General features: G+C 33.6%; 1 protein-coding gene across 1 annotated transcript in view; it reads right to left on the bottom strand.

Moving 5' to 3' along the window:
- The window catches only part of LOC149796717 (CD109 antigen-like), a 60,051-nt gene that overhangs the window by 28,020 nt on the left and 13,486 nt on the right, over positions 1 to 18,545 (bottom strand). Inside the window, exons 9-19 of the mRNA XM_089960264.1 lie at positions 16,678 to 16,762; positions 15,427 to 15,529; positions 14,803 to 15,027; positions 12,596 to 12,880; positions 9,441 to 9,539; positions 8,267 to 8,329; positions 7,704 to 7,895; positions 7,035 to 7,184; positions 2,388 to 2,492; positions 1,783 to 1,891; positions 1,250 to 1,373 (exon numbers count right to left, since the gene is read on the bottom strand). Coding sequence (XP_089816390.1) covers positions 1,250 to 1,373; positions 1,783 to 1,891; positions 2,388 to 2,492; positions 7,035 to 7,184; positions 7,704 to 7,895; positions 8,267 to 8,329; positions 9,441 to 9,539; positions 12,596 to 12,880; positions 14,803 to 15,027; positions 15,427 to 15,529; positions 16,678 to 16,762 — 1,540 coding nt within the window. The remainder of the gene's footprint in view (positions 1 to 1,249; positions 1,374 to 1,782; positions 1,892 to 2,387; positions 2,493 to 7,034; positions 7,185 to 7,703; positions 7,896 to 8,266; positions 8,330 to 9,440; positions 9,540 to 12,595; positions 12,881 to 14,802; positions 15,028 to 15,426; positions 15,530 to 16,677; positions 16,763 to 18,545) is intronic.

Raw genomic sequence — 18,545 nt, 5'->3', positions numbered from 1 at the left:
ATTTTTCAGTCTAAGGGAGTGTACCAAGAAAGGAACAAGACTAATGAACGATGTGCATCGTGATAGAAAAGGCTATTCGGTATTTTCACTGAAATAGAGGACATTTGCTATCGCTAATCGTGCACCTGAAATATGATGCAGTTGCCAGGGATCTCGCTTGCTAAGAGCTTCTCACATAGAAAATGAGACATGGTGCCCGCTGCCAACGCTTAGCCATTGGCTGTTATCAAACACTGAATTTGTTTCTGTTCAGTGTAATTAGTGTTCCATTTTAGCTGAGCTATGTTATCAATGGAATTCGACAGTGACTACTGTAGATCGTGTGCCACGTGCTTTGCGCACATTGTGGCATAAAGAGAGAAAATGGCATCATTCGTAAGAGGTTTGCACATGTCTCTACTTGGTAAAAACAAGAAACAAGTCGATTAAAAAAATTGGTGGTAATGTCAGCTTATGTTATTCTTCTAATACAGCAGCTTATACTAATTTATAAAGTTGTCTGTTTTTTTTACCAAATTTTTGATGGCAACGGTATTATAGAATCTCATTTTTGAGAAAGAAATGATTCGAATTCAATTACGGAATTTAAACATTAATTCATATCTGCGTGAATACAACACTTAGCTATCTGCTTTGATGTAGTAACGTCGACTCAGCGAAACATGTTTACATTCCTAACAAAATATACAGTAAAGCGGATAATCTGAAACGTTTGTCTCACATAAAAGATCAAGCATATATATGTATATAAAGGGTCTTATAAATAACGCGTCATTTGATAACGCAGTTATCTTCCTTATGTACAATACTATATAATATTATAGCAAAATGTGTTCCAATTATCGTTACTAACATGCTGATATGGCACACTATGGAGATTGAGACGGTAATCTCCTACATTCTCAAGGGTATTGCTATGTGTTGCGATTAATGTATAATGATGACCATCGTTAGTTCAGATGATATTTTAAACAAAACACTCGAATCTTATCTTAATATGTGCAATACTGACAAATTTAGTTATCACTCGTCAACAGCAAGCAAGGCATCTATCTTTCTGTATCGTACTTTTGTCTTTCTTTGTATACGTCTGTCTGTTGGCATTCTCATCGCTTGATCAATGTGTCCGTCTGAGGGATCTAGCAAACAAGTTGCTTCATAGGTTTGTTATCATACACGGTACTTTTCTTACGTCTTAACTTACTAAATTAGGTTTGTGAGTTGCGATCAATTTGTAGAAAAGACATACCCAGTCTTGACTCTGTTATATAGCCATGTCTCCGGAAACAGCTTTCTAATTTTGCTTTGGGATCGACTTTCTCTCTCTGAATGTACTATCGATGGTTGACGCACTACTGGTCTTGTTGATAATGCTTAAATAATAGAGAACCATATAGTTCTTAATAAAACTTTTGAATTTGCTTTGCTTACAAAAGAAAATAAAACAACAGCAAAGATAATAAATACTACTAATCAGAACACCTCGGCCTTATACAGGTCAGTATTATTGCTACAAACGTAAAATGCTTATTCCTTCTTGGATAGAAACAATTAAACACCATTCGCAAATTAAACAAAATGCATATCTGATAATTTAATGTTATTGTACGCAAGTACAAAAGCCCCTATTGTAACGCTCTACAAATTGAATAATCAAGTGTCAGAAACAGTATTTAACACCGACTGTTTACAAAAAAGACGAATGCAGAAGCAGTAGTTTATTTTTTAAATCAAGCAATTACAAATTGGACGAATGTATATGTGGTGCTATGTGATAGTTACCAAAGTCAAGAAGGTGAAAGAATGTTTTGCCAGGAAAGACAGTACTTGGGCTGGGTGGTGGTTCCCATCTGTACAAAAGGGCATCTGTTAGTACATTAACACCGGCGTCCTGTGATAAATAAATAAATAAATAAATAAATAAATAAATATATATATATATATATATATATATATATATATATATATATATATATATATATATACATACATATATATATATATATATATATATATATATATATATATATATATATATATATATATATATATATATATATATATATATATATATATATATAAGACAGAATGAAGTCGCATGCAAGACATACACTAATATTGTCACATGAGTCAGTAGAATTATATTAATATAATCTCAAAATTGTTTTCTGGATCCTTATGTTATAATATGAAACCTATTGTAAGAAATCGATCATTTTATTGAATATGCTTCGCAGGATGTTGTAGCTTTATTATTGGACCATAAAAGACAAATCTGTAATTGAACGGTTAAAATAAGCGACATTTAAACGTAGGATAAGAAATAAATTAAATGCTACACTGATCATATTTAAAAATAAATAAATTAATAAATAAAATCTGGTAACCTGATATACTCTGTAAACATCCATCCCAGGACTGGGCCAAGGAAATTGCCATATCCAGGTTGAGTAGGGAAACACTGGATCATAGGAGCAAAGTTCTTCTTGTACCTAGAGTTGACGGATAATCCTTCATTGGGAGTTATAGATCACACTATAGCTGTACATCAAACTGCTTGGATTGGCATATAGACCATTATCACCAGGGTTAGCAACCCTCTAATTGATATGGGTTTGATAGTAACATTTTATTTTTTAAATATTAATATAACAAGATAATATTAAAATGAAGATATATGTTGACCGCGATTTCGGTCTCAAAACTCTAAGATGAAACAAAATGCAAATAAAAGCATTTTCAGGTTGCTGATGATCGGATAGCAGATGGAACATAAAAACTACTTCTTGACAATTGTAAAAAATTAGGAGTATAATATTTTCTTTGTTTATTGCGCAATAGATAGGCAAACATCGTAGGAACGACGTGAAGTATCATCTAACATATGAAAGGTATGTGGCAGAGGTGCAGGATGAAATTATAAAAATAATGTAGTACTCTGGACATGTAATTGTATTTCATTACAACAAAATAATACAACAAATATCCATATTTGAACAGAAAAGTTAAACATATGACAAACATATGTTTCAGTAGTATCGCTTCATCATGCCCGGTGGCAACAGAATATTCCTCCAGTATCACGATCAAACCCAGCACAATTATGTTCTGTACAAATGCAAGTTATTAGTAAGACTACCCTAGCGTTTTGGACTCGTGATGATCTCATTGTTTAAGACAGAAGAAAACAGCAAAAAACAACAACAAGCAAACTGTTCATCCTTACGTCCGTAAAAGCGTTATATTTCTTATGTCTTGGCATGTTGTAACAATTATCCTTCGAATATGCCAGTTTGCATGTTTCCGCAAATAATTATCATTTTAATTATTACGATACTACTACTACTACTACTACTACTACTATTACTACTACTAATAATCATATTATTATTATTTTTATTATTATTTAATAAAAAAAAAATAAATAATAATAATGATAATAATATTATTAAAATAATAATATTATTATTATTATTATTATTATTATTATTATTATTATTTAGGTTATTAATATTATTTATTATTATTATTATTATTATTATTATTATTATTATTATTATTATTATTTATAAATAATAATAATAATAATATTATTATTATTTAGTGTTATTATTATTATTATTTTTAAAAAATTATTATTATTATTATTATTATTATTATTATTATTATTATTATTTAAATGCTGCATATACTAATTTACTTGATAAATTCATATGTTAATAATTTCAAATCCTGGAAATATTGGCAAAAAGAAAATTAACTCTGATGCCATCATGTTGATGACATAACAGTGTGATGTTGTGTTTGAATATTTTTCCATTGCTCTGGGTCATTTATAATTATTCAATCGTTGGTCTAGACTTAATGTGAGATTTGCACAATGAATATAAAAAACACAATCATTACAAAACTATAAGAATACAAGCAAGAATCAATAACAAAAATTCGACAAACAATCAAACTGACAAACATGAACTGAATAATATCAGATGATTATTTTAAAAATACAAATGAGCACAAATCTTGAACTATATGGACAGTTAGAACATTATTTTATATGTCTGAGATATTTTTAAGAAAGTATAGAATGAGGAAAAATGGTCGGATGGGATAAAGCAACGTAAAAATAGGTAGCAACTATACCTTCTTAACAGTGACTTCAGTTACATATATATTATCTATACAAATTTAATATAGATTAAATTCATAGGTTATAATCTCCTTATGTTTTTACAATCTTTCCATGTTAAAGACATCGTAGCACATATTTTACAAATACGATGTTGACTACACTTCCCTTTTGCATACCATGTAAGTGTCTCCTTTTTGAATTTAATCATCATTATAGAATCTTCATCATCTGACATAACATACATTTCCCTGTTAAAGCATGTTTTATAACGTATATAGTGTTATTTCAAACAACTTTGTCGTTCATTGGGACCTGTGTTATTAGTTTATCATAGAGAACATTACAGTCTATTTCTTGAAGCAACACCGTGTAACAAATCTTTATGTTTTTTTTTGTTCCTGGGTAGTAAGTGTTAATTCCTAATCGCTTATGCCTCAAAAGTACAGAAAATTTCTATTATTCTCAACAAACTTTGCTTTTGTGACCAGGATAGTGATATTGTATAATTTTTTCCATTTTCCAGAATATTCCAGATAGATTAAATGATGGATATACTTAGAGTAACTTTTAGAACCTTTATATACTGGGGCCTTAAGTTCAGCAGGTCAGTTTAGTTCCAGCTGTCTAAGTGGATACATATCCGTATTTTTCTGAGATAGCATCAAGACGCTGCGAGTATCCGCCAGACACATTTTGCTATGTCTGCGGCCAATGTTGCAAGAGAAGATCGAAAAAGTACTCCGTGGAAGCATCTGCAAAGAGGCATACCAGGCATATTTCGGCGTACCCTCAGCACCTCATTTCAACTAAGAGCACTGCAAAAAACCTCTGGAAGGTAAGATAGACAATTGTTGCTCGGAATTCTATTTTTTTGCAATTTGTTAAAAAATTTAAAACTGTAAAAGTTTTAATTTTAAAATGTTTTACAATTTTCAGTGTTATTTAAAAAATATCATATATGAAAAATGTTGCGAGAATCTCTTACACATTAGTCATGGGTGAAATAAATGTATTTTTGTAGGATGGTACAGAGGGGAAAAGAGAGCTATGAAGATCGCTATCTCAAGAAATTGGCAGGAATCCACTGACCACTCAAACAACTGCTACGTCTGCATGGTGGACCCTTCCAAACGTCGGACTGGCAAAAATGCACCTGCCATTACGCATCCGCACCTTCCTTCATCTATCTCCCCGATAGCACACTGCCTTGAGCTCCCCGTACCTCATCCAGAGAGAGAGCAGCCGCCTTTAGAAGAGAGCAGCAAGGTAGAGAGCGCGGAAGACGTTGTAGATACTGACGACACTTTCAGAGGTGGAGTTGAGGAGAGAAATCTATACTACCTCAACCAAAACGATCTCAACGACTTGATCAGAGATATTGGTCTTACCAAGTCCAATGCCGAACTTTTGAAGTCTAGGCTCAAGTAGTGCAACGTGTTGGACGAAAGTGTGCAAGGCGCAGATCAGAGGAAGCATAACCAAGCTTTTTCCAGCTTCTTCTACCGTCAAGATGAGCTCTGCGTCTTCCATTGTGTGACCTGTCTGTTCGAGGCGACCGGAATCGCCTGTAACCAGAATGGGTGACGCCTCTTCATTGACAGCTCATCCAGAAGCCTCAAAGCGGTGCTGCTCCAAAATTGGAACACATAAACGTCTCTTCCCTGGAACACTCCGTGCCCTCAAAGAGGAGTACAGCAGCATCAAGACCTTGTTAGACGCCTTGAAGTATGATGAGTACAGCTGGAAGTCATATAAAACTTCAAAATGGTGGCGTTCCTGACATATTTACCAAGTATGCGTTTGGGATAGCAGGGACATCAAGGCGCCATACCACAGGAGGGAATTGCCACAGTGGACTGAGTTCTCTGTGGGGAGGAAAATCGTCAAGTGGGAGCGACTGGTGGAACCTGGGAAGTTGCTGATGTCACCACTGCACATCAAACTGGGCCTTGTTAAACATTTTGTAAGAACTCTAGATAAGGAACCGGCAGTCTTCAAGTACATTCAAGATTTCTTCCCTAAGCTATCTGAGGCATAGGTCAAATGACCACATATAAGAAGATCCTGGAGTGCAATGAATTCTCCAAGAAGCTCACTAGTAAGGTGAAAGCGGCTTGGATCAGCTTCGTAGCAGTGGATCGGGTCTTCCTAGCAATCACAAGGCCGAAAACAATGTGCAGCTGATTGAGACTTTGGTGAAGATCTACGGCACCATGGGCTGCAGGATGTACCTCAAAGTCCATATCCTTGATGCTCATCTTGATAAATTCAAACAGAACATGAGAGCATACTCGGATGAACCAGGCGAGCGCTTCCACAAGGATATAGTGGATTTTGAACGCTTCTACCAAGGACGGTATAACGAGAACAAGATGGGAGACAACATTTGGGCGCTGATTCGTGAATAGTATCTTACAGTATAATCGTGAATCTAAAAAACTATTCACTTCTAAATCTGTTATGGTCATTTTTGTATTACTTTAGTAAAAATGCATTTTAATTTTAATTCATATGTTGTTTTTTCTGACTTTATGTAAACGAATATATATATATATATATATATATATATATATATATATATATATATATATATATATATATATATATATATATATATATATACATGTACATATACAAACAAAACAGCAAGTCAGGGAATCTAGAGCCTACAAAAATGAATCCGAGGAAACTCAGCAGCGTTTAGACAGATCCTATGATTTATTGCACTACGTGTTGTAATGTTTCTTTCTTTGATAATCGTTGATTATAAAAAACGATCTCTCATTGTTTCAGTGCATGATGGAATGATGGTATTTTGCTATATAATTTGTATCTTACCCCCCCCCCCCACACACACATACACACAAACCCTCACACACACACACACAATCTCTTTATATACCATTGTGTGGGTGATGTCGTTTCCGCTTTTCAGAAGTAAAACATTCTTATCTACAGCAAGAAGGTTGACGTCTGATCCCGGGTGAGCCCTTATTTCGAGGCTTACGTCTTCTCCAGGTTTAACATTTTGTCTGTTAAAATCTATAGATACCTGAAATGTTGTATCAAAATGGGAATTTAAAGTCAAGGTTTTATGTCGGTTTGAAAGTCACCAAATCCAGCTATATTTTGCAAAAGAAACAACATACTTTGAGAAGAAAAGAAGAAACTTATGCATAACAGTAAGTTTAGACTTATCACTATAAGAGATAACGCGTTTGTAAGAAATAGTTAATGCAACACAGTTTTCGGATCCTCTCTTTTAGTCTGTTTAATTCTGAGCATGAGGAGACAAATGTGAGGAATGAAGTTATAAATATAAAACCTATAAATTATAATCGAAGAGCGAATATTTAATTATGAATGTGATATTCCTTAAGTGACAAATCGAAAAGTGACGAAGTAATTATGTTTAAATAAATCATAATTTACTTTATGCCTTGCATTTAGGACGGTACGTATGGTCGTGTGGACTTTGTTCATACTCACATAAATTACATATGAGCCACTGCCCAATAGATATAACATATCACATATCCATTAAATATTATGAAAGTATAATATTACTAACTTGATTTTCAAACGGAGCATCGACGTTGAAATCCATAGCGTCCGCCACTATTTCGCCGTCAGCTTCTACGAATTGTACCAAGATTCTCGCAGAGGGAGAATATGCACGAAGCATTGGAATGGCAAATGATTTTGTAATCTCTAATTCCATATCAAAGTTTCCACTCGTCACGATTGATCCTTTGGACAAAATCTGAATACGATATTTAAACAAAATTAAAGAAATAAAATGTACAAACCAAACGTTCTTTCCTTGTAAGTCTTTTTTGATTGAAACGAAATTAAAGGTTGTACGCAACACCGCTTGACTGTATGTAGGTATTTATGTCTCGATGTTTTTATTTGTTTCAAAAATGATTAATATGTTTACGAAGGACCAGGACAATTTGTGTTATAATATCAAACCTCTCTCTCATGTCAAGGTAGGCGTGCCTTTAAAATATTGCACGTTTTTATTATAATGTCTTATATTTAATAATAGTAATTGAGAAGGCAATTTGCAATCAATTTTGTATAAACGTTCAAAATCTAGACAAATTAAATGTAATGCTATTCTTTATATACCATGTAGTTGATCTCTTTCCTGCTCTTTGTACAGAGTATTTGAAACTCTGCTTTGTCCCCAGCCTGAAAAGGATATAACATAAAATCAAACACCTCTCAATGGTTGAGATACACGTAGAAACGAACATGAGATACATTATATTTTCCGGCTACTAAAGAGACGAAATACGAAGAATATAGCGTAAATGAATAACGATTGAAGTCAATTGAACAATTATGATAAAAAGTTTACTTTAAAGTATAAAACACGCAACGTTATGCAAAAAATCGAAAAATACTCTATCATTTTAGTTTCATTCCTTTATTAAAATATTTTGTTCATTTTAATTTTTACATCGACAAGAATTTTTCCTACCTTAATTGCGGCATGATCTCACTAGCATCAGAGATTATCAATTAAAAGCAATTTAATTCTAGACAGTTATAAAAGCCCCTCATGCAAAATAAATCTTTCCAAAATTTCTTTCATATTCGTTTGCTTTGATAAACCTATATCAGAATTGTATGAATCAGACAGGAATCTTTATTAGTAAAATAACGTTTTCTAGCGTTCGTCTGTGTTTGTTTTATAAACACAAAATTGTTAGCTTCTTGTCCCGATTCCAGAATGTAAAGCGACTGCCATATAGGACATTGTAAATAGAGTATTTCCATTTATCTTTCAAGCGCATTATTTAAACGAGTTTAAGGTGGTGATCTTGAGAGGTTCCAATCTATGATTCGAGTTATTTTGTTTGTAAGGATGGGTCTTGTGAAAAACGTAAATTGCTGTCACAATTTTGTATTTAATGCCCATACAATTTATTATGAGTATTTTGTGTGGATCTCAATGTTTCAGGTTGAAAATAGAAGCTAATTACCCCAATGGTGCAATGTAGTTACTGGGCCGAAACCATATGTTTGTTTCTGTTGTTCTGGTATGTGTTGATACTGAGGCTAATTATGACACTGGACAGTTCCAAGAGACGTGAAACAAAACACACATTATTTAATATGTATTTAACGTCATCCACACCCATCGATCTTTATCCTAGAGGCGATATCAAAATTTCAAAAGTGTTGAAACGAAGAGTTACACGCACGGGATAATCATTGGCCACATTTGTGTGTGTCTTGCATTACCAGCATAGGACGAGTTGAAAGGAGAGATAAGAGGGACTGAGAGGAACAGTACCTTAGGATACCGAGTCATAAGTCTAACTTGCAGAAATGTTTTGCTTGGGGATTTAAAACTTTCGAGTGATGAGTATACAGACAGGTCATTGTACTGAACCTGAAATAAAGTAAAATACTTTTTTGTATCCATACCTTCGGGTTATAAGAAAGTTCTTGATAAGATGAGAAAATAATCAATATGCATTACATGCCAGTGCACAAATTTATCATGTATAGTATAACGATAAAATGCATGCACATAATGCTTATACAAAGTATGCGCACGCAGTCATATGCCTTAGAAGGGCTCGACTTTATATAAATAGCAAAATAAATAGCAAAACGAGATAATAATTTAAAAAAAAACTTGATGCAGAGATAAAGTTGCATCGATTAAAAGTAATGTTGTTTAGCAGAAGACTTCATATTAAACAGCAGTGTCTTATATGAAGTCTCGCGGAATCTCATACCTTTTATGTACCGAATGAGTGCCGACAGTTCCTGTTAAAAGATGTTAACATATTTTATTGTATTAACTGGACTGCAATGATGATAATAGTCCATGGCGACATTTTTTTTTGATGACTTGTACATTCAAATGACGAGTGTTTTGCATGCTAAAAAATTAATAACACCAGGTTGTCTATTTGTAACATATGTTGCTACATACGAAACGATACATAGACGGTACCTTATGTATATGGCTGAGAACGGTAGAGCAACGTTTGGAAACGGGTGTGATACGTCACGGTACGTACCATTACTTTGATCGGGAAATATTTAATATATTTATACGAAGGTAAGTAAATTGCTGCCACCAGCTGAAAATAATAATGCAGGGAACTTAATAATTTTATTTTGTTTTTAATCGTTACTAACAATTGAATTAAATGGGCCAGGAACGCCTTGAGTTTATGATGTTTCTAATGTTTTATTAGACAACGTAACATTGTACCTTAGTCACTATCACCATCAATTGAGTTTCGAAAACAATTGAAAATAAAAGATATAACAATAAAAAAAAAAGAATTTCAAAACGTGTTATTCCTAGTTTCTCTTTTCTGGCGCCATCACCAAAACGTCTTTAAAAATGCTTTGTTACGAAATAATTATTACACGGGTTAACTACATATTGGATGCAATATCAACAATGAGATTTCTTGCAATGTAGTTGCAGAATGAGGCAATTTTATGTCTGTATTTATCTTAAAGGGATTAAGCTATTAAATCATAAGTAATCGTATCATACTGGAGAAACTATTTTCCAACTCGTAGTCGTAGGCTTGTTAGTTTAGAAACTTGTGTCACTATATTGATACGAATGACCTTTGTATGGAAGGCGAAGGCGATACAATGTACAAAGAGCTGTCTGTATCTGGAAGTTGTTGTTGTTGTTGTAGGGTTTAATGCCATTTTTCAGCACAAGATAGGCTATACATGGCGGCCAGTATTAATGGTGGAGGAAGAACCCAGGAAATCCCCGGAAAGAACCACCGCCCCTCGAGAAGCTACTGGCAAGCTTTCTCACATACCCACATTGGCCGAATCCGAGACTCGAACCTACGCAGACAGAGGTGAGATAGCAGTGATCCGTAACGGAGAGCGCTTTAGACCACTCGGCCACTCGGGGCCCCCGTATCTGGAAGTAAAACAGCATTCTACATTTTCTTTAATATACGGTTTCTTATTCACCAGTGTTTCGTGCTTTACCCGCGATTGACATCCGGATTCTGATTTGCTTTACCAAGTATACTTTGTACATTAATTTTAAGAGTTATTGGTAAATATATATATAAAAACGGCCAAAGCCCCCAAACTGGAAAATATCATCACTCCTATCAGAAAAAAACTGTTCAAACTTGTAATCCTGAAATTAAGTGCCAACCCCAGTATTACCAATTGGAAAATATGTATTGTTTCATTACAACATACATCATCTGTAATGAAATGACGTGCTGTATTAAAAAGTTGATAGCACGTGGTGTTTTTATTGCTTTTGCGTTTGCATGTGCATTCTTTCCTTTACATTCTTGCTCATTAGGGCTAGCACTGTTAACAGCTACCAGAACATGTAATCACAGACACCAAAACCAATTACAAAGTCGGATATGCATATTCTGTCCACTTATGAGGAGGATATTTAAAAACCAATCTTTGTTTGCCTACATTTCTTAAAAAACAGTATGAATGGAATAAGGGAGAAGAAAGAATCATAGAAAATATTAACTTATTTTGTTCTCTCGATAGTTTGTTCTTTTGGTCAAAAGTGTTTATTTTGTTCACACTGATCTCCGCATTCTTGTCTCATTTTGATGGGGAAGAGGGGGTATTTTTCAGATTGATTCATTTGAAGTGTTGAAACCAAAAAATTAAAACCAAAACATGTTTTCTGCAAAATTACCAGACAATAGCCTTGATGTTTATTGTATTAGTTCTGGTGTTATAATCATTCATTACAATTTTAAAATTGTGTTATTTTCTCTAACTGTAATGTTTAAGTTACTTGTTGGCTATTCAAGTTGCCATAGTCGTCAAGGCATTTAATCATTTGCTCCAAGTCAGTGTCTAATAAATGTATTACTTTCATCCTTCGCTCATATGGATGTAAACAATTTTCAGCATTTAGTAATTCTTCTCCACTTTGTTCGAAATTCTGCAATGCTTGCGTGTCATTAAATCGGTTCATTAAATAAATATGTGTTTTCGTAAAGTTTGTGCATTTAATTTATTGTTCCTATTGTCTGCACCCACATATTTTAAATCATTATTACAGTAGCTCGATATTTGCACTCTATTCAGTATCAGGTATGCTTTTATTTAAGTGACCTCTCCATATTTTGCATCTCTTTCAAGTTATTGTGATCCAAGCAACAATTCCAGAATTTACAAATGGTTTGCTTGCATCTTTATTTCTTCTGAATCACTTGATGCTGGATGTTGATTTTTTATACTGTTAACTATTTATGTTATTTTACATTCTTTTTGGTGCTATGCATGATGATTCAAAATCCCTTTATAGAAGGGCGAAGATAGTATAATCACATAACAGTAGAAACTAAATAATTGCAGATACGTGCTATTTGGTAATCTGAGTCCTCAGAAATACGTATGAAAGCTAAACGGCAAATTTCGTTAAGTCTGTGTTAAATAAAACGAGAGTATAATCTATGTTACCTGTAAGGAAACACGAGAAACATTGATGAACGGATTAATCTCGAACATTACGTTTCCGTTTGGTGGAATCTCCAATACGAGAGGGGACATGGTTATCTCTTCTTCGGGCACATGTCGAGAAAACAAAATACTAAATGTAGTGAACCATGTGCTTGATGTTGATCCATCATCAGTGGTGTTGGTTTCGTCATTAACTGTTTCCTTTGTGACATAGTATGTCTGGTGAAGAGTGACGTTGCCCGATGGATATGGCAATGGCGTGTCGTCTTGCTTACAAACCTTGATCTATGAAAATACATTCAGCTGAAATTATTTAAGTCATATCTTGACTTAATCGACAAAGTTATTTTTAGCTGCTTATTCTAATCACAATGTGATGCAATACTTAAGAAACGTTTTAAGTATATTAGGTCATTTATACATATTGTATTAATTGATTCAACTTATCCGATCCAGCGCTGGAGTCAACATATATTCAAGAATCCAAGAACGCAAAGATGATGTATTTTCCCTTTCTTTCACTTGTCATATTTTAAACTAACTGACTTCTTTTTTTAAATATGATCATCTGTTGTGATTAAAATTTAGAGTTAAATCAATTGCCGATACAATAGTTTGCCTCCATTGTTTCTAGACATACGCATTTGGATACACCAAACTATTTTATAGGCAATGGATAGTATTAACATGTTACATAAAATCACGCTTAAAGCCTTATTTGCTGGCAAAAATAGTCTCGCCATAAGCTGTTTCATAAGTAAATAACGTAACCGATATTGATGTGAAATGTAAAAGGTACAACATCTCCGGCTTCTCTTTTATTTTAAAGTAGTGAAATATAATCTATGATGATTACAAGGTTCCTGCCAGTAAATCAGATTAAAAAAACAATTTGACCAAAACCAAAATTTACATAAATGGATCTGATGGCCATATACACGAGGCTTAGTTCTCTTGACGCTTTAATTTACTATTCGAATTATTGCTTTAATATTTCTGAAAATGAAAAATGCAAAAATTGCTACTAACTCAAAATCTTTTTTAGCCTACGAAACGCATTGCTCTATCTTATAGGATGTTAAACCCAAGTGGACTGGGAAACAAAACGTCACGACAAGCTGTATTGTTTACTAGTGCTTGTATCAGACCTCCATTTTAAATCTGTCGGGTGATGTTTGTTTGGAAAGAGTTTCAATTGTTGAAACAGTCTGAAAAATGAATTTTCCTGTGCTTGTAGATTTACAAAATACTAAAAGCATATTCTTTATTGATCATTCTTATAAGAAAACGCCTATTGCGTTAAGATGTCGTCAGGGATCTCCTAATTTCTACAAGCTCTCAAGTTTCTGTTTTAAAATTAGCTCACTGAGAAGTCGTATAATCAAAAGAATATTGCTGTGCGACTTTAAGGAGACAAAGATCAAGTCACGTCAGCTCAACTCCACGAAAAAAGAATATTGCTGTGCGACTTTAAAGAGACAAAGATCAAGTCACGTCAGCTCAACTCCACGAAAAAAGAATATTGCTGTGCGACTTTAAAGAGACAAAGATCAAGTCACGTCAGCTCAACTCCACGAAAAAGCTTCCTCAAGACCTTTTTCCGTTTCTCTGGAATGTGAGCTGGTGACGGGATAATGCAACGCAATATCATTTGATAAAAGACATGCATACACAAAGTAAATCGAATAAGTAAGGCTTAAGAAAATATAAATGTAGATTAGTATAAATGTTGCAGAGCCAGGTACCCAAATTAGTTTACACAGTTGAATCTGAGTTTAAGTTAGATAAACCAGTGATAGGCATGATGGTGTGCTTGCTCTGTTTATGATGGATGTGAACGATATAATTCATTCAAAGCATACAACTGCAATACTTATTTATTGAATGAACCAGGCGTCTATGAATATCCTACAGAAAGGTTTAACGCACATATTACAGCTGTTGGCTTTAGCGCAAAACATCATTCTTGTTATCGTTAACGCTTACATTGTGTTTGTTATCTTTAATGCACGTACAATGCTTATTATCACACATAATGCTCCTTATCTTTTACGCACACATTATGCTTACTGGATTTAACGCACACATCATGCGTCTTCTCTTTAGTACACACGTTATGCTTGTTGGCTTAACACACGAATTAAGCTTGTTATATTTAACGAACACATTATGCTCCTAGGAAATGTAAAAGGCACTAAAATACTTACAATACCGGTATAGATGAGTCCTGGTTTAAAATATTTTGGCATCGACTCTTCAAATTGAATTTTGTACGAACTGTCGTAAAATGTTATTTCTGTTTTAGCAGCTGCTGTTTCGCCTGTAAGATCTTCAGTCACAACAGCAGAAACTTCGAACGTTTGGTAGTTTATATATCTAAAAGTTTGTCTAAGACATGCCATGGATGCAATGTATTTATATTCACCATCAAACTGTCAAAAGAAAAAATTGTAAATGATATGTGTTACATGTAAAAAAGAATTATACATGCTAAAAACGTTAATTTGTTTGGAATGAACTAATTATTAGATATGTGTCATTTCTAATATTCACTGGAAATTGTTTTATTACAAATCAGTTTATGTTGAAAAAGTTTTCTTAATTAAAACGAGAGAATAAACACAACAATTTAAATATTAGAAGATATTTTGTTGTGTATGACCATATTTGTATTTGCTTAGATGTCTCTTATGGATGCCAGGTAACGAAAAGTACACTTTACAAGACACCTTGCAGACAGATATGAAAACACAAGGCTTGTTGGATGCATTATAAAACTGGTAAGAAATAGGCATAAATACAATGAATGGTTTATAGTGTATTGAACGTACAGAACCCTCGTGCGTGATTGCGGGGTTTCCAAAATACCAATAATACCGGTTTTGCTTGATCGTAATAAGTACTGCTCCTTTCACTCTCTTTCCAAACGTGTACCTGAAAAAATGTCAAAGTAATGTCACCGTATCAGATAGGTCTGTTAGTACATATAAATGTTGACACCGTAGATGTAGTGGAAACAAGTGGCACGTCTTCCTCGAGTCATTGATTTCTATGTTTATGAGGACAACACCATAAAGTAAACATATAAATGACAATTATTATGTGGAAAGTAAAATGATTTGATTATGAAATAAAATGGTCAGTTCAAATAGATATTAATACTTTAAGTTTTAGTAAAATAAATTTTGATATGGATATTGTTATGTATACCTAATTTATATTCTCCTCTCTGATTATATGATATGTATTTTGTAATTACTCATAGTTCAAAATCATGTTCATTTGTATATCTGACTAAGAGCGTTGATCTTTGATACAACACAATACATAGCTAATATTTATATTTTAGTATAGGCTAGATATTTGGGTCATTATCAGTGGAAGTAAGCATGTTTATATTAATCTCAGTCTAGGCCATTGATATTCTCCTATGGAAAACCTGATGTACCCGTTGTTTGCATTAATCTTTATTGTAAATGTAATAATATACCTTAGCTTGTTGACATCTTAGAATGTTCCAAAACGTTTGCTCCTAATCATGGTTCTAGATTTCTGTTTTACTCATTACATATTCTTGCATTAACATTAATTATTCAAATTATTCTTATGTGGAAATACAAGTAGTCCATCAAAAATATTCTTGGACAGGAATCATTAATTCAGCATTATAATGTATTCAGACAAGAGCAATATTGGATTACATTATTGTGGTATATCAAAGGACTGCCAGCACATAATCACTATTCAGGCGACTGGTGCAGTGAGACGTTTAAGACTAAAAATGAATGCTTCAATATTGGAACTTATTTAGAAATACCACTCTAATTTTCAATTGGTACTTTATACATTTGGATTTGTGCAAAAACGTCCAGGTCTAGCTTCGATTAATACGCAATAGGGTAATTTCTGTTAAAATTTCCCCTTTGCATTCTGGAAAATACATTGCGTTTTGAAGTTACCAAAATAATATAATAAATCTGGATGCATACAATGTATTAAGTGATAATCTTCTTACAATGTGTCCTCACACATTGCAAAATAATAATAATAATAATAATAATAATAATAATAATAATTCTTACATTCCTTTAACCACTATTGGCAAGAGTTCGTCTGAAGTCAACCCAAATGATGGAAGATCAATTGTAACTTCGAACTTTGGAAGAACTAAAATATAAAAATGACTTTTCGATTATTTTGTTAACCTTTCATGGGATATTTATCCTTTCTCAAAAATATTGCGGATATAATCAGTCACATATTTGAAAAATGCTGGTTCTTTATTTTACGTAAGGGATTGATAAAATATAAGGTAAATGAAGCATTATATGTGGCGACTTTTAATTTTGTACATATGTAAATTAAGCAATACGTTTCTGTTAGCTTATCAAGTCATCTCTTTTAACGTTTTCGTCGTATGCAACGTTAAACATACATTATTACAACTACCCTTCTGTATAGCACAATACAATACAGTTGGAAGTTTAAATTATTTGTCTATGGATAAAAAAGTATTGCTTCTTGTGAATAGAACATTGTTGCCACAAATGAGGTTAACTTTGGCCTCCCCCTAAAACAAATTTGGCCTTCGTACCAGCAGTGCTTCCATAATGTTAATTTTGTAATATAAACTTTCCTTCGAAGGTTACTGGGACAGCACTAAAACGTTTGAAACTTAACTCGGTTAACTCTGTTAATATGTTCGCTAGAGACAAAAGCTATCCTCAAACATACAATATGTTATGGACATTTAATTTACATTTTGTGTTGAACTATTTTCCATGCTCGAGCATACTAATTTCCAACGGGGTCGACACTTTCGTAATAACATTGAGGACTTTAGTGTATGTTGTATAAAGTCCGATCGGAAACCATTATATCAGTAGTGTACCACCCACGGCCCGAAAACGTGTTCTGTCCGGTCCTCAGGGCAAATTAAAACAACACAGAAATCTGGCCCGTGAACAGTAATTATATTAAAGAAAGTAGTGTTTGCGGCCCTCGAGTAGTCTTAGAAAATACAATCTGGCCATTGGCCGACAAAGGTTGTGCACCTCTGCATTATATCAATGAATGTAACCACCAATGCTTGGCTTTTGTCCTCCTCCATAAACAATATTGGCCTTCAGTGATGGCGATTCGTTCTGATGTAGGATTGATTGCATTCAGGTCATGGATAATATCGACACACTGTGTAACAATTCTTTTCTGTTCCTATATAGTAAGTGTTATTTCCTAATTGCTTATGCCACAAAAGTATGGAAAATGGCTTTTGATCCCCACAAACTTTGCCTTTGTGACCAGGATAGTGATATTTTGAAATTTACATATTTTCCAGAACATTCCAGATAGATTAAGTGCTGAGTAAACTTGCAGTAACTTCTAGAAGTTTCTAGTAATATAAATAGTAATCTAAATACAGGGGCCTTACGCCCACCAGGTCAGTTTAGTTCTAGCTGCCTGGATACATATCTACATTTTTCTGAGATTACATCAAGATGCTGTAAACATCCGGCAGACAAATTTTGCCATGTCTCCGGACAATTTAATAAGAGAAGAGAGAACGATTACTCCGTGGAAGCACATGTGAGGCCCACAAGGCATATTTCGGCATGCCTGTCTCGGATCAAGACAAACCCTGAACATCTCATTTCACCTGCGAGCACTGAAAAAATTCTAGAAGATAAGATGGACAGTTGTTGCTCGGAATCTTATCTAGTTTGTTAAAAGTTTTAATAATGCAAAAGAAATTTAATTTTAAAATGTTTAACAATTTTCAATGTTATTGAAAAAGCATATATATGAAAAATGTTGCGAGAATCTCTTAAACATTAGTCATGAGTGAAATAAATGTATTTTTGTAGGATGGTACAAAGGGGAAAAGAGAGCCAAGAATTTTGCGGGAACCAACTGACCACTCAAACAACTGCTACTTCTGCATGGTGTACCT

This window comes from Sinohyriopsis cumingii, chromosome 6 (assembly GCF_028554795.1).
Source record: "Sinohyriopsis cumingii isolate HCF-2022 chromosome 6, ASM2855479v2, whole genome shotgun sequence".
Classification (NCBI taxonomy): Eukaryota; Metazoa; Mollusca; class Bivalvia; order Unionida; family Unionidae; genus Sinohyriopsis; species Sinohyriopsis cumingii.
The sequence above is the reverse complement of the archived record's forward strand: the minus strand, read 5'-3'. Positions and strand labels throughout refer to the sequence as shown.